The sequence below is a fragment of the Saccoglossus kowalevskii genome, chromosome 19, assembly GCF_978046115.1.
Source record: "Saccoglossus kowalevskii chromosome 19, keSacKowa6.1, whole genome shotgun sequence".
NCBI lineage: Eukaryota > Metazoa > Hemichordata > Enteropneusta > Harrimaniidae > Saccoglossus > Saccoglossus kowalevskii.
In genome coordinates, this window is record NC_140659.1 from 25,480,294 (window position 1) to 25,498,619 (window position 18,326).

General features: G+C 35.0%; 1 protein-coding gene across 1 annotated transcript; it reads left to right on the plus strand.

Moving 5' to 3' along the window:
• The first annotated feature begins 245 nt into the window (after nt 1–245).
• LOC100374330 (alcohol dehydrogenase class-3-like) lies at nt 246–17,065 on the plus strand. Its single transcript, XM_085493919.1, has 10 exons — nt 246–503; nt 2,104–2,205; nt 2,515–2,744; nt 6,336–6,468; nt 7,185–7,271; nt 13,329–13,458; nt 14,973–15,103; nt 15,539–15,674; nt 16,050–16,188; nt 16,784–17,065. Exons 1-10 carry the CDS (start codon nt 483–485, stop codon nt 16,809–16,811), a joined length of 1,137 nt encoding a protein of 378 aa, XP_085350045.1. The 5' UTR covers nt 246–482; the 3' UTR covers nt 16,812–17,065.
• Nucleotides 17,066–18,326: the final 1,261 nt, after the last annotated feature.

The window sequence follows — 18,326 nt, forward strand, 5'->3', positions numbered from 1 at the left end:
GTACACGGGCATGCCAATTAGAAAGAACTCATTCCAAATTAACATTAATGCAACTTCAAACATGATATATTTAAATTGATTATCTTTAATTAAGTGTCAGTGATGTTTAATCGAATCAAGTTTCCATGCCCCTATTACGTATTTCATGCCTATTAAAAAATGGAATAACCCTAACCATTTAACTTCGGCTTTTTATAGCCGGAGATCGCGAATTTGATTGGGAATTGTGTTCTTTTAATTGTACGGTGACATAGTATGCGTAGTATTTTAGTATGTGGTTTGCACCATACATTTACAAATTCTCTTTACACAGGCCGAGAACTTCTAATCTTTCCAAAAATATACCGTTCGTGCTGTGGCGAGAGCCCAGCTAGGAGGTCTGGGGTTACCCTCCGCCTGATTTTAGTGCCGAGTGCAATATTTAAAGGTGATTCCTAGGTCACTGTGTTCTCTCTCTTTTGTCAATCAAACCAGCTGCAAGGATGTCTGATACAGTTGGAAAGGTAACTCGATAATTATACTAGTTTGGTGGTTTAGTTTCGCCATTAGAGTTATCAGGGGCTATGAGAAAGGGAATTGCTACATGCACCACGCGTATGACCCGGAAACACACTACATGTGTGCTCATACAACTCGTATTAAAGTTGTTTGACTTGACACGTGATGTGTTGAACTTTTAAGTTCTCGAGATGCCTGTGCACCCCTTGAGTGACTCATGGAGCTCCATGAGTGACTAAGCACAGTCAACCGATAAACTAAGTTACGTAGTTTAATACTTGTACCATCGCATATTTAATTTAAAGTTTGCTCTGCGAAGTGAAACAAATTTCAACCAAACAACTATGACCATAACGGGGACTTGTGGATTGACCTCTGTGCGTGCGTCCGTTCGGACCTATATCTTAGACATGCTCGGACCGATTACATTCAAACTTCACACATACATCATACACAATATTATACATATGCACACCAAATTGTTTCAAAATCTAATTCAAGAATGGCAGCCATTTTGGTCCTGGAAAATCATTATAATCGAACATTTCTTGGCTATTTACATATTGATTTTGTTCAAACTTGGTACATACATTGGAAATTATGGGACCTTGCTGCCTGTCATTTTGTTCTTCAGATCAGATTCAAAATGGCAGACTGGCGGCCATTTTGTTTTAATGAATACGGTTCTAGTGCCATGTCTCTGACATGCTTTGACTGATTATGTTTAAATATTAAATATTCATTATAAATCTGGTCATTGATATACAGATATATTGGCTTGAAGATCTGAGTGGTGTCCATTTTTTTGTGCTAGAAAATCATCAAAAATCATGCATTTCTGACATTTCAGAACTGGTTCTTGTTTATGGATTGGTTTCGTTCAAACTTGGTACATACATTAAACATTATGGCTCCCTTATGCATGTCATTTTGTTTTTTAGATGGGATTTAAAATGGATGACTGGTGGCAATTTTGTCTTAATGAATGTGGTCCTAGAGCCATATCTCTGACATGCTTTGACTGATGTTCAAATTTTATATATTCATTATACATCATGTCATAGATATTTTGGTTTGAAGATTCAAAATGGCCGACTGGATGCCATTTTGTTCTAATTAATGCTGTTCCAGAGCAATAACTCTCAATATGGACAAGTACTCGTACTGTAACTATAAACAAATTATTTGATAACATGGTTTTTTTAATTATTTTGAACTGATTGGATAAACTAAACTGGTACAAACTTTGGGTTTCAATCAATGTTTAATCAACCTGAAGTCACTCTATAGACAATAGAGACTGTGCTTCACCCAAACAGATAAAGAAAGAATTCTACAAAATTGAAGCAATTATATGTTTATGAACTTATTGATCAAACAAGATAATTTGCAACTAAAAACAAACTACAAATTTCCAAAAAAAAAAAAAAAAAAAATAATGTGTATAGTTACAGTGAATTTATGAAGGCATGTTTTTTTTAAATTTTAGAGAAATCGAAATTCCATCATTGTAAAGATGTAAAATAATTGGTTTGAAATGAATGATTTCATCTACTGTAGTGTTTGATTCAAGGTACATACTGATATGAATTCATTTCGTAATAGGTAATAACATGTCAGGCTGCTGTTGCCTGGGAAGCGAAGAAACCGTTAAGTATTGAAACTGTGGAAGTTGGAGTCCCAAAAGCGGGAGAAGTTCGTATCAAGGTAAAATTAGATTTATTTATTTGATTTCATAAACTTTTGTTGAAGCATATAAAACACATCAATATTTAGTTTTTATGATAATTGACCACTTGAACCATTTTGATTTTGTCGATCATGTGACATGTGCTGGTGATCACCTGACATGTGTTGGTGATCACCTGACATGTGCTGGTGATCACCTGACATATACTGGTGATCATCTCACATGTACTGTGTATCACCTGACTGGCAATGTTGATCACCTGATATTTAACAACACCTGACATGTATTGTTCATCACCTGACTTGTATAATCTTATTAAATATCAGGTTCTTGCAACTGGCGTATGTCACACAGATGCTTACACTTTAGATGGATTCGATCCAGAGGGGATATTCCCAGTGATTTTGGGACATGAAGGAGGTGGAATTGTTGAAAGTATTGGGGAAGGAGTAACATCTGTTAAACCTGGTGACCATGTTGTGCCGTTGTATATTCCACAGTGTAAGGACTGTAAATTCTGTAACAGTCCAAAGACCAACCTTTGCAGCAAAATCAGGTTAGTTCTGTACAGTCACCATGGTGACAATATAAATATTGTTGATGGCATATTTGTTTCAGATTTCAGTTGATCTAAAAGTCTCTGTGAATTCTTTTTCAAGAAGTTAAGAAGTCGTGCACCCTCAAGTATTTCTATTTGATTCAAATCTTTCTGTCAGAATTCTGTTCCACATCCAAAACATAGGGTACTGTAGAATACTTTTTTTTGCTTGGAATTTATTTTCGCTATTTTGCCGAAGGGATGATTCCGTAAATAAATTCAGCGAATATACTTTTTTTCCTATATTTCACATTAAACTCATAAAAAATCAGTGAAAAAAAAATCAATAAAAAATGCCCAAAAAGCCTTTTCAGCAAAAATTAATTCCATCGAAAATAAAGTATTCCACAGTATTCCATTTTATCTGGTGTGTAGTATGACAAAATGCGTGTGTCCAAACTTACCAATAGCTGAGAAGCTATTTTAACTTTTACTTCACATATACTTATTTCACACACATGCAATTAAGGTGGCCGAATAGCAGCCATTTTAAAATTAAAAAATGCAAAATTCATCATTTCTGCTGTTTCGAAACTGGACCTCAGTCTTGTTTTGAACGATTTCATTCAAACTCTTGTATGTACATACATTCAACATAATTGGAATTTGATACATGTTACCGTATATCAGATTCAAATAGACAACTGGTGGCCATTTTGTTTTAATGTACCAGAGTATGACACGCTGATTACAATCAAATTTTACACATAATATACATCATGTCACACATTTAAATTTAAATGACTTGTTTATTATACATTGTTAATGATTTCTCTTTGTGCCTCCCGTGTGCGAAGCACAAAAAGGGAGTCTTTGCAGTTAGTGTGTCTGTCTGTCTGTCTGTCTGTCTGTCTGTCTGTGTGTGCGTGTGTCTGTTCCATCGTTATCTCAAGAATCGTACATTGTTTTTTGATGAAACTTTGTGCATAGATGCTCTGGGCCAATGCGCAAATTTGATTAGGTTTTGGTAAAAATCTATGCATATTGATTACCTAATTTGCATGTTGATTTGCTGATTTTTAGCTGTTCTATGACTGTTCCACTGATATCTAAAAAAACACTCATTGGATTTTGATCAAACTTGGTAAATAGATGCTCCAAACTAATGCACAGATTTGATTAGTTTTGGGTAAAAATCTGCAATATTAATTACCTAATTTGCATAATGATTAATCAATTTTCGGCTTTTCCACTGATATCTCAAGTACTAATCATCACATTTCATTAAAACTTGGTACATAGATGTCATAGGACACTGCACAAACCTAAAAGTTTTAGGGTATTATCAGTACACATTAATGACCTAATTTGCATAATTAATTAATTTTCAGCTTTTGATATTTCAAGTAGTAATCATCACATTTCAATGAAACTTGGTAGATAGTTACTTAAGGACTGTGCAGACCCCTGATTAGTTTTGGGGTAAATATTTGTGCACATTAATTACCTTATTAGCATAATTAGTTAATTTTCAGCTTTTTGCCTGATATCTCAAGTACTAATCATCATATTTCAATGAGACTTGCTACATAGATCTTCTAGGACTATGCAGAGACCTGATTAGTACTTTGAAAGTACTCATCATCACATTTCAATGAATCTAGAACTATGCAGAGACCGAATTAGTTTTTGGTAAATATTTATGCTTATTAATCACCTAATTAACATAATTAATTAATTAACACTGATATCTCAAATACTGATCATCACATTTGAATAAAATTTGGTACATAAATGCTCTAGGACACTAGACAGGCCTGATTAATTTTGGGTTAAAATTTGTTCATATTAATTCTCTAATTAGCATAATAATTAATACATTTTTAGCTCCGCTGTCGACTTTGTCGAGCGGAGCTTATCATATGAGTGATTGTCCGTGGTCGTCCGTCGTCGTCGTCCGTGTCAATGTTTTACTTTTTCGACTTCTTCTTGAAAACTACAAGCCTAAATGCTTTGATACTTGGTGTATATGTACCTTGGGTAGACCTCTCTTAGGTTTGTTCATTTCATGTTGATATCTTTAATTCTCTAATTTTGGTGAATATTTTTGTCATTTTTGGTAAAAACTGATATTTTCGACTTCTTGTTAAAAACCGCAAGTGCAATTGCTTTGATATTACATATATAGGTACTACATGTGGACCTCTCTCAGATTTGTTAATTTCGTGATGATATCTTCAATTCTCTAATTTTGGTGAATATTTTTGTCATTTTTGGTAAAAACTGAAATTTTCGACTTCTTGTTAAAAACCGCAATTGCTTTGATATTACATATATAGGTACTACATGTGGACCTCTCTCAGATTTGTTCATTTTGTAATGATATCTTTAATTCTCTAATTTTGGTGAATATTTTTGTCATTTTTGGTAAAAACTGATATTTTCGACTTCTTGTTAAAAACCACAAGTGCAATTGCTTTGATATTACATATATAGGTACTACATGTGGACCTCTCTCAGATTTGTTCATTTTGTAATGATATCTTTAATTCTCTAATTTTGGTGAATATTTTTGTCATTTTTGGTAAAAACTGATATTTTCGACTTCTTGTAAAAAACCGCAAGTGCAAATGCTTTGATATTACATATATAGGTACTACATGTGGACCTCTCTCAGATTTGTTCATTTTGTAATGATATCTTTAATTCTCTATTTTTGGTGAATATTTTTGTCATTTTTTGGTGAAAAGTGATATTTTCGACTTCTTGTTAAAAACCGCAAGTCCAATTGCTTTGATACTACATATATAGGTACTACATGTGGACCTCTCTCAGATTTGTTTATTTCGTGATGATATCTTCAATTCTCTAATTTTGGTGAATATTTTTGTCATTTTTGGTAAAAAGTGATATTTTTGACTTCTTGTTAAAAACCGCAAGTCCGATTGCTTTGATATTACATATATAGGTACTACATGTGGACCTCTCTCAGATTTGTTCATTTTGTGATGATATCTTCAATTCTCTAATTTTGGTGAATATTTTTGTCATTTTTGGTAAAAAGTGATATTTTCAACTTCTTGTTGAAAACTGTAAGTCCGATTGCTTTGATATTACATATATAGGTACTACATGTGGACCTCTCTCAGATTTGTTCGTTTTGTGATGATGTCTTCAATTCTCTAATTAATTTATTTTGGTGAATATTTTTGTAATTTTTGGTAAAAAGTGATATTTTCGACTTCTTGTTAAAAACTGTAAGTCTGATTGCTTTGATACTATTCATATTGTTCATTTTCTAATGATGTCTTCAGTTCTTTAATTGAAATGTGCATTGCTAACAGCGGAGCTATCTCAGCCGATAGGCTGCTTGTTTGTTCTGTTCTGTTCATATTAGTTACCTGACTTAAATAATTAGTTTTCAGTTTTTCCATCAATATCTCAGGTACAAGTAATTTTGAATTAATTTTTAATGTGTCTTCAATTCTCTCAGCACACACGGGAGTTCTTTCTAAGCTTTCTTCGATTCAGTTTTGCTTTTAAAAATTCTATTGCAAGGAAATCTTTATGCATCAACTATATCATAATGTCTATTCTGTTTGTTTTAAGGAATACCCAAGGTAAAGGTGTGATGCCTGATGGTACTAGTCGCTTCACATGCAATGGCAAAACTCTTTACCATTTTATGGGTACTTCAACATTTTCTGAATACACTGTGGTGGCTGAAATATCTGTTGCCAAGGTAACCATCTCATAAATTTAACGTATTGCCTGCTGAGGCAGTTATTCCCATTTATTTTGGCTATCCATGGATGCGTACAACACTCACTGTATTCAGTGTTTTTGATTACGCGCATGACAATTTAGAAATTGGACCACAAGAAGATTCCACATTAGAACATATATACACACTAGAAGGAAATGTAATTTCTCATGGTTCTATCCCAAGGCAGAATATAGTTTCCTGCTTGACATGCCAAAGTTGTTTGTTATTTCTATTGACAACTCATACATCAGAAATAAACATATTCATGAGGTTATGCTTTCTATAATTTACAGCAAGTCTCAAAAGTATTGTGCCAGCTAATTCACCAACTGTCTATATTATTTATAGTTGCATGGACTGATACTTTACATAACAAGAAATAACTACTTTCGGCTAAAAGCAGATTACCTACAATTTGAATATTATCTTTTATTTTGTCACAATCCGATGCTAGTAAAATCTGAAGAAAAAGATGTTTTTTAAATCATTATTTGAGGTTTTCAGGACTTAGAAGTATGCAAAATTATTTGCGTTGGTCAAATCTGCTTTGTCAGAACCAAAGTTATCAGCAAGTTAATGAGCAAGTTTTCTAGCTCGCTGCTCCAATACTTCTGTGACTCTGTGTAAATGAATATATGTTTGAATAAAAGTGATCTGATTTTGGACATTATTCATTTTATCTTTTATTTCAGGTTGATGAAGCAGCACCATTAGATAAAGTGTGTTTACTAGGGTGTGGTATTACCACTGGTTTTGGTGCTGCCTTGAATACTGCTAAGGTAAATAAGACTACCACATGTCTACCATCTACCAAAAGACGCGCCTCAATAACCACTACATCCCAACACACCAATCCTTATCACACAACTCACCGTGCTACCATACCTTGCCACCAAACCAACCTGATCCTATTGCTGGTACTAGTATATCCTACCACATAACAATTTAATATTGCACCACACCACATACATCACCACCATATCCCACCAAATACCTCAACATCAGCTTATCCCACCAAATACCTCAACACCACCATATCCCACCAAATTCCTCAACATCACCTTATCCCACCAAATACCTCAACACCACCATATCCCACAACACCACCCTATCCCACCAAATACCTCAACACCACCATATCCCACCAAATACCTCAACATCACCTTATCCTACCAAATACCTCAACACCACCCTATCCCACCAAATACCTTAACACCATCTTATCCCACCAAATACATCAACACCACCACATCCCCCCAAATACCTCAATACCACCATATCCCACCAAATACCTCAATACCACCATATCCCACCAAATACCTCAACACCACCATATCCCACCAAATACCTCAACACCACCACATCCCACCAAATACATCAACACCACCATATCCCATCAAATACCTCAACACCACCATATCCCACCAAATACCTCAACACCACCATATCCCACAAAATACCTCAACACCACCATATCCCACCAAATACTTCAACACCACCATATCCCACAAAATACCTCAACACCACCACATCCCACCAAATACATCAACACCACCATATCCCACCAAATACCTCAACACCACCATATCCCACCAAATACCTCAACACCACCATATCCCACCAAATACATCACCACCACCATATCCCACCAAATACATCAACACCACCACATCCCCCAAATACCTCAACACCACCATATCCCACCAAATACCTTAACACCATCTTATCCCACCAAATACATCAACACCACCCCACCAAAATAATGCAATTTACACAAATAATATTTCGAAAATAACACACTCCCACAGTGATAAATTAGTACATGAAACTGACACTTACATTTGGAATAGCGAGTCAAATTTGATATTCAACCTAACGCTACAAAGCAGAGATATTACAAATTTAATTAATAACTTTAACATTAAACATTTTGACAATACACAACAATCAATTGATGAGGCAAATACTATGCTTTCAAGTATTTACATTGAAGCAGCTGGCAGATGTCTGAAAAAACATATCAGGAGAAAACCAAAAAAAAATAAATGTAAACCAAAATGGTTCAACAAGGACCTATATAATCTAAAGAAAGAAATTTTGGGTATCTGCAGTAAATTTAGTGCAAACCCATACAACATTAAACTGAGAGAAAAATGCTACAGTCTGAAGAGGGAATACAAGCGGCTAATAAAAAAGAAAAAGAGAGATTTTAAAAATGATATATTGAACAAGCTCGAAAGTTTTAGTGAATCAAACCCCAGTGAGTACTGGAATTTATTAAGAGAGCTAAAAGACACCAAAATAAATAATGACTCTGATAATGTTGACAGTCAAACCTGGTTTGAACATTTTAGGAAACTGAGTAAAGAAACAAGTAATACAATGAGCGAAAACTCATTGCAGCTACAACTAAAAAATCATGAATCACTCTCTCTACCTAAAGCCAACTTAGACAAGTACATCTCACAATTAGAAATCCAAAATGCTATAACTAAACTCAAAAATAAAAAAGCTCCAGGCGCAGATAAAATTACCAATGAAATGATCAAGGCCAGCAGGAACCCACTAATAAAACCACTACAAAAACTATTCAATTTAATCCTGCAGAGTGGATACATCCCTAATCGCTGGAATTTAGGTATGATCACTCCTATTTTCAAAAAAGGAGACAAAACAAATCCAAACAATTACAGAGGCATCACACTTCTTAATAGTGTCAGTAAACTTTTCACCTCCATTCTTAAGCAACGGCTTTTGAAACATCTAAAGGAAAACAACACAATTATCAGAGAACAAATAGGATTCATGCCAAACTGTAGCACCAAAGACCATTTATTTGTCCTCAAACAACTAACCACAAAATACCTGAGCAACAAAAAGACTTTGTTTGCTTGTTTCATTGACTTCCAGAAAGCCTTTGATTCCATCTGGCATCTAGGTCTCTTCTGGAAACTTATAAAAAGTGGTATTACAGGTAAATTCTACAACATCATAAAATCCATTTATCTGAACTCAACAGGATGTGTTAAACTTAAACAGTGTGTAACAGACAGCTTCACAATTAATAGAGGAATTAGACAAGGGGATGGACTCAGCCCACTCCTTTTCAATATCTATGTAAATGACATTAAAACATCATTAGACTTGGCTCATAATGACCCACCAAGTCTCCTAAACACAAGTCTCCCATGTCTGCTATATGCAGACGACTTTGTAGTATTATCCCAATCACATACTGGCTTACAAAATGCCATAAATTCTCTTGAAACTTACTGCCAGAAATGGAAACTCAATATTAATATCTCTAAGTCAAAAATCATCATGTTTAGTAGGTCAAAAAAATCACAGGACAAACTAAAATTCTATGTTGATGGAAAGGAACTTGAAAATACAAAAACCTACACATACCTCGGCATTAAACTACACAAATCAGGTAAATTCATCGGAGCACAAGAAGACCTCAGAGCTAGAGCAATGAAGGCATGTTTCAAAATGAAACAAATGCTATTCTCAGAAAAACTAACTCCAATCAAAACATACTTAAAAATGTTCGATGCAATTGTAAAACCAATTATGCTTTACTGCAGTGAAATTTGGACGAGCGAGAACATCAATAAATCGCATCTAATGGCAAATCTGTCAACACCAATGGAAAAAGTACAAATACATTTCTGCAAATACCTTCTAAAAGTAAATAGCAAAGCAAGTAATTTGGCAAGCCTACTAGAGTTGGGAAGATATCCTCTCCTAGCATCAAGCTTAAAATATATGATCAAATATTGGATCAAAATTAATAATTCTAACCCAAATTCGCTAGTACATGAAGCTTACAATCTTGGGATACATCTTGATAAAAAAGGAAAAGACAACTGGGTAACAGACATAAAACAAATTTTAGAAAATTTAAATATGGGTAATATTTGGGAAAACCATAAATCTCTTGATGAAAAACAAATCACTGAAACAGTAACGCGCAAACTAGAACAATCCTTTGAAATACATAGTACAGAAACATTACACGATGACAATAAAGGTAAAAACCATAAAAACAAGTTACGAACCTATAGGAAAATTAAAACAGAATTTGCATATGAAAAATATCTCACCACAATCAAAAATCCAAATCATAGAGCAGCTATGACAAAACTCAGAATAAGTGCTCATACCCTTCAAATCGAAAGGGGCAGATATAATAACATTTTAGCGGAGGACCGAATTTGCCCAGTTTGTGACAAACAGGAAATTGAAAACGAAAAACATTTTCTTCTCAATTGTGATTTATACAAGAAGGAACGAGAAATCATGATCAAGAATATTAAATACAATATAAGCAACTTGGGGACGGATGACGAAAAACTTACAAATATACTAAAAATTAAAAATGACAAAACAATCATTGAACTAGGAAAATTCATCCACACTTGTTTCAAATTACGACAAGAAAAAATCTTAAAATGCCAGTTGCCTCAACCAACCGCCAAATAATTTAATTTTATTTTTTATTTTCTATTGTCTTTGAATTTCTTGTGTTATTTTTTATCTTTTTTGTATTACTTTATTGTATTTTCAACTAAGATCCCACTCCGGGATACGGTTTCAATAAAGATTATTATTATTATTATTATTATTACCTCAACACCACCATATCCCACCAAATACCTCAACACCACCATATCCCACAAAATACCTCAACACCACCATATCCCACCAAATACATTAACACCACCATATCCCACCAAATACCTCAATACCACCATATCCCACCAAATACCTCAACACTACCATATCCCACCAAATACCTCAACACCACCATATCCCACCAAATACCTCAACACCACCATATCCCCCCAAATACCTCAATACCACCATATCCCACCAAATACCTCAACACCACCATATCCCACCAAATACCTCAACACCACCACAGCCCACCAAATACATCAACACCACCATATCCCAACTAAATACCTCAACACCACCACATCCCACCAAATACATCAACACCACCATATCCCATCAAATACCTCAACACCACCATATCCCACCAAATACCTCAACACCACCATATCCCACAAAATACCTCAACACCACCATATCCCACCAAATACCTCAACACCACCATATCCCACAAAATACCTCAACACCACCACATCCCACCAAATACATCAACACCACCATATCCCACCAAATACATCAACACCACCATATCCCACCAAATACCTCAACACCACCATATCCCACCAAATACCTCAACACCACCATATCCCACCAAATACATCACCACCACCATATCCCACCAAATACATCAACACCACCACATCCCCCAAATACCTCAACACCACCATATCCCACCAAATACATTAACACCACCATATCCCACCAAATACATTAACACCACCCTATCCCACCAAATACCTCAACACCACCATATCCCACCAAATACCTCAACACCACCATATCCCACAAAATACCTCAACACCACCATATCCCACCAAATACATTAACACCACCATATCCCACCAAATACCTCAATACCACCATATCCCACCAAATACCTCAACACTACCATATCCCACCAAATACCTCAACACCACCATATCCCACCAAATACCTCAACACCACCATATCCCACCAAATACCTCAACACCACCATATCCCACCAAATACCTCAACACCACCATATCCCACCAAATACATCAACACCACCATATCCCACCAAATACCTCAACACCACCATATCCCACCAAATACATCACCACCACCATATCCCACCAAATACCTTAACACTACCATATCCCACCAAATACCTCAATACCACCATATCCCACCAAATACCTCAATACCACCATATCCCACCAAATACCTCAACACTACCATATCCCACCAAATACATCAACACCACCACATCCCACCAAATACCTCAACACCACCATATCCCACCAAATACATCAACACCACCACATCCCCCAAATACCTCAATACCACCATATCCCACCAAATACCTCAACACTACCATATCCCACCAAATACATCAACACCACCACATCCCACCAAATATATCAACACCACCATATCCCACCAAATATATCAACACCACCATATCCCACCAAATACATCAACACCACCATATCCCACCAAATACATCAACACCACCATATCCCACCAAATGCCTCAATACCACCATTTCCCACCAAATACCTTAACACTACCATATCCCACCAAATACCTCAATACCACCATATCCCACCAAATACATCAATACCACCATATCCCACCAAATATATCAACACCACCACATCCCACCAAATACCTCAACACCACCATATCCCACCATATACCTCAACACCACCATATCCCACCAAATACCTCAACACTACCATATCCCACCAAATACATCAACACCACCATATCCCACCAAATACCTCAACACCACCATATCCCACCAAATACATCAACACCACCATATCCCACCAAATACATCAACACCACCATATCCCACCAAATACCACAACACCACCTTATCCCACCAAATACATCAATACCACCATATCCCACCAAATACATCAACACCACCCTATCCCACCAAATACCTCAAAACCACCCTATCCCGCCAAATACATCCACACCACCATATCCCACCGAATACCTCAACACCACCATATCCCACCAAATACCTCAACACCACCATATCCCACCAAATACATCCACAGCACCATATCCCACCAATTACCTCAATACCACCATATCCCACCAAATACATCAACACCACCATATCCCACTACCTCCACTACTGACCACAATATTTCTATTTCACTTGTGTACAAAATACTGATTAGGTTGAAGCTGGTTCCAATGTTGCTGTATGGGGTTTAGGTGCTGTTGGACTCGCTGTACTGATGGGATGTAAAACTGCTGGTGCTACTAGAATAATAGGTGTTGATATCAATCCAGATAAGTTTCCAATTGGTAAGTGTTTTTTTTTTTATTTTTTTTTACTTTTTATAGACAACATTCCCCAATTCATTCCCCAGCAAGTCTAGTTTGTTTTATTTGTTTTGAATAAAAACATAAACTGAACTTGAAAATTTCAAGCCATTTCCAGTTTATTTTTCAGTTAATAATGAACGACTCTTACCGTTAAAGTCCTAATATAAACCACATACGTGATAGTAACCGCACCCCCAATTCCGGCTTCGGGGTTAAAGAGTTCTTAACAAAAATTGAAAACTTGAAAGGTACCTATTACTAACCGCACCCCCAATTCAACAAGACCTTGACTGACTTCATTGTTTCAACCAGCTGTTCCAAAATGGCATTGTTCCTAATCCTATTCATTATTTATTGTTCAGCGGTGATAAGATGTCAGACAGGCAATGAAACTGCCTTTGTTCTGGCGGCAACCTCTGTCAATACTCTTTCTGAATACGTCTGTGTTTTGTAAGTTTTAGACAATGAGCTTTTATCACCGTAAAAGTGTTAAACTGAGCATTGAAGAATAATTTCTTTCGAAAACAAATAATTTCTTGATTTAAAAAAAAAAATCATGCCGTTTTCCCATGGAAATCAAAGGCAAAAGATCGCACTACATTATCGGTAAATCTCTTCCGTGTTGCGTTCACCATGAGGTCGCTGAACTGTCATTAACATATTTAAATGAGCTATGTAATTTAGACACGTGGGCACCATCCAGCATATTGATTGGTTAATTAGCGACTTGACCTATCCGGTCAATAATACGTCACGTGAGCATTCAAAAACATGGATATCGTATCGGCTGTTTACATGTGACTGAAATCATTCGCGGGGAAACTAAGTTGAATTTTACTTGCATTTTATAACAGTTCAACGGATTTATTTTTCGTGCGTTATTGTAATCACTACTAAATAATAATCACCAATATCAACACTTCGAAAACAAGTAAGTTATTCACTTGTGACCCGCAGCATGGCCGGATCGAGCTACCGTTCTGTGATCATTTGCTACTAAGCAGTGCATTCGTGTTTTTATTTGAAACTTCTGTTAGAATATACTTTTCGTTACCAAGAAAATTAAAAAAATAAATGCATATTACATTAAAAATACTGAGTATTTTTTGTATCATGTGGAATTTTTTTTTGATTGACTGTAATTTTTCAACATTTCGTAACGCCTATTTTAGACAAAATTTGAGTCAAATTTCAGTTTTACTCAAAAAAAGTTGGCTGGCTAATTTTGTCCCATTATTTTGAAGGAAAGCGCAGACTATAAACGGAACTATTTTGTGAATTTTTGATAAAAAAAGGGAACTGGTGGTGAAAAGGTCACAGAACTGCATGTATTTCACAAACAACTCTTGTATATTGTTCATGACAATAGATAAGTAGAAAGATGGAAAAGAACTTTATTCCAACCATGTAGAATGTTTTACATTTAGAATAAAGTTAAGTAATGATAAACTTCACTAATAATCTACATTTTATTTGTTTTTTTCTTAATATAGCAAAAGAATTTGGTGCGACTGAATGTATCAATCCAAAAGACTATGATAAACCAATCCAACAAGTTTTGGTTGATATGACCGATGGTGGACTTGACTATACCTTTGAATGTATTGGTAATGTCCACACCATGGTAAGAAATTGCCAATCTGGGTCGTTCCATTCTATTTTTAGGGAGGTTAAAGGTGAAACACAAAATGTGTATGTGTATCTTTATATAAGCTATTGTTATATTTTCTGAAAAGGGAAAACTTTTGATGTTGGATATCACTGGTGGTCATCCTTATTATCTCAACATACCTGGTAATCTTGCAATTCATGTTGAGGATCTTGCCTAACCAGAAATGTAATAATATTAATAAACATGATTGTTATTGTATGTATCAAAACAACGGGGCAGAGGTGTATCTGAAAAAGCATTTTAAAGTTATGATAAATCATGTTCCAAAGTATAAAACAATAATAAAAAAAATTACATGTTAATATTGCAGCCTTTATTAATAATTCATCCATTGCAGTTTCTGCATAAATTAAGTTTTGTAGTATAATTATATTTTATTGATTTCAGCGTGCTGCATTAGAATCCTGTCATAAAGGTTGGGGTGTGTCCACAATTATTGGTGTTGCTGCATCAGGTCAAGAAATCTCCACCAGGCCATTCCAGCTGGTAACTGGAAGAGTTTGGAAAGGGACAGCATTTGGAGGTAAATATACATATATTAAAAATGTTATTTCAACTTTCTCGGACTTGCTACTTTATAATTTGTGATTTAAAAATAGCTACCCAACATTAGTGAATTTGTAATGCATGATTTAGTAGAAACTAAATAAACATAAACTGCAACATTTTGCACATATGTAGGTGTTTTTCTATTGTCTCCAGATTTTGATCGCAAGCTTTGAAAAAATATGGGAAAAAATATGCAGGTTTATTTCGTGATAAGTTGATTTGGGCTAAAACGGTTAACTCAACGAAATGATATTGAATGGCTCATTCCAGTGTAACCATAGCTACCTGACCATGCATACAAGAGAAATAATCAGGGAGATGCCTTTAATGTAAAATTTGATTTGTGTAGGATTTAAGAGTCGTGATGGTGTTCCAAAGCTTGTACAAGAATACATGGCTGGTAAGCTTAAGGTGGACGAGTTTATCACTCATAATATGAAGATGGACAAAATCAATGAGGCATTTGATCTGATGCATGCTGGGAAAAGGTAAGACTTAACAGCTAAATTGCTAAACTGCTACCTGCTTATCAGTTTCTATTTGAACTTTGTAATATGTATGCTTGCACTGTTATTTTTGTCTCTCTCGCTTGCTGGTTGCTAAATCTGGTTAAATAGGTTACTGTAAAATGACTAATTTTCACTGGGTTTAAATTTCAGGCATATTCAGTGGGTTTTAAATTCACGGTTTCGTCATTTAGATAATGTGTTCTATGCTAAATTTTACATATTCACTGTGTTTTAATTTAGCGCATTTTTCCAGTCAGCAAAATAAGCTAAATTAAAACCCAGTGAATAATTAACCTCTTTACAGTAAATAACGAGTCAAAATTAAGCTCATCAGCAAATCTAGTAACTGGTAATTCCAAATAATATTGAAATTTATTTCTTAAATTTTTAGTCAAATCTTTTTAAATGCCTCGAAAATATTATAGCAACTGTACATGAATTGAGACATACAGACCATATCATAGTTATTGAAATCGTTTTGTATATTGTATTAAAAGTTATTGTTCATGCAATATTAGTAAATATGCAGAACCATGTTTTTATTGAACTGACAATACATATATGTTCTTTTCAGCATCCGTTCCATCGTACATTTCGCCTAGACTGTTGTACATCTCGAAAGATCATAATGGTGGAGGGATTGAATTATAACATATTTGGTGGTGTTCAAATTACTTCTCTGAAACCAGTGTATTGATGTACCGGTTATTCTACTTGACCTAGGGAGTCAAGTTTATACAGTATATATCAACTATCGAATAATTGCGGTGTACATTAGTGTGTTTTTTATTTCCTTACTCTAACACAGCTGGACTCCAGGCTAGTGGCTCATGCAATAAAGGAATGTGCACATGTGTCTATGTCTTTTGTACTATCATAGTATTTTATATATAGTAATATTTTATATATTGTAAGGTTGAATATTTTGTTCCATGGCTGTCTTGAATTGGCAATTGAGCATTGGTATACGTAATGGTACAGGTTGGAGTAGGTTTCCACAAACTTCACTGTTGTGGGTAAAATGTTGTAAACTTTACGAGGCTGAATTATACTAGAAAAAACAATAACCATAGCATAACTCGTACAACCTTACGCCCTTGAGAATCTAAATAACAGTTACTGAATAAGAATTCAATTTAAGAATGAATACAATTACAAACCATGGATGTACTTGCTATCTGCTCTAAAACAATAATCTAGAGTAATATATTTGTCAGATAAAATTTAGGTGAAGAAAAAAATAATTAACAAGAACAAGCATATGTTCCTCAATTAATACTAGTGCAACAATAAAATCCCCCCACCCATGTTAAAAATAAATATTTGACAGATTTTCATAATTTACTGGCTACTAAAGCTCTGATGGATCAAAAGATTGTTTTCCAAAATGTCGTCAGCCTATTAGATATTTCTCCTTTGACCTATTGTTTAAAATTATATTATCTGCTATATTCTATTTGTAGCATTTGACATATGAAGTAGTATGTGCCATATACATCAATTATGGAATAGGCAAGAAATCTGGGTTAGAAAATGTAAGCCAATGGCCAAATATTGTTGAGCATTTATGTGGATTCGGCTGTGTTTGAATTTTGCATGCAAATTGAAATTGCATGCAAAACTGGCGTCTATCTAATGCAGCCTATATACTTATTTGATAAGAAGCAAATTTGTTTGATGAATATCAACTTTTCAAGTTGTCCTGTCTTGTTCTTTCTAAATTTATTCTGTACACCATAGCAACATATACAGCACATGTAATATACATTGTAAGTCCCCATTTGGACGCAGTCCGAAAACGGGACTTATGGACTCACCTATATCTTAGACATGCCTGGCCCGATTACATTCAAACTTCACATACATATTATACATATGCACATCAATTTGTTTCACGATCTTATTCAAGATGGCCGAATGGTGGCCATTTTTGTACTGAAAAATCATCAAACTTGGTACATTCTGTTTTTTCAGATTGGCCGACTGGTGGTCATTTTGTTTTAATGAATGCAGTTCTAGTGCCATAAATCTACTATGCTTTTACTGATTATATATTCATTATAGATCATGTCATAGATATACCCGGTACAGATATATTGGTTTGACTATCTGATTCA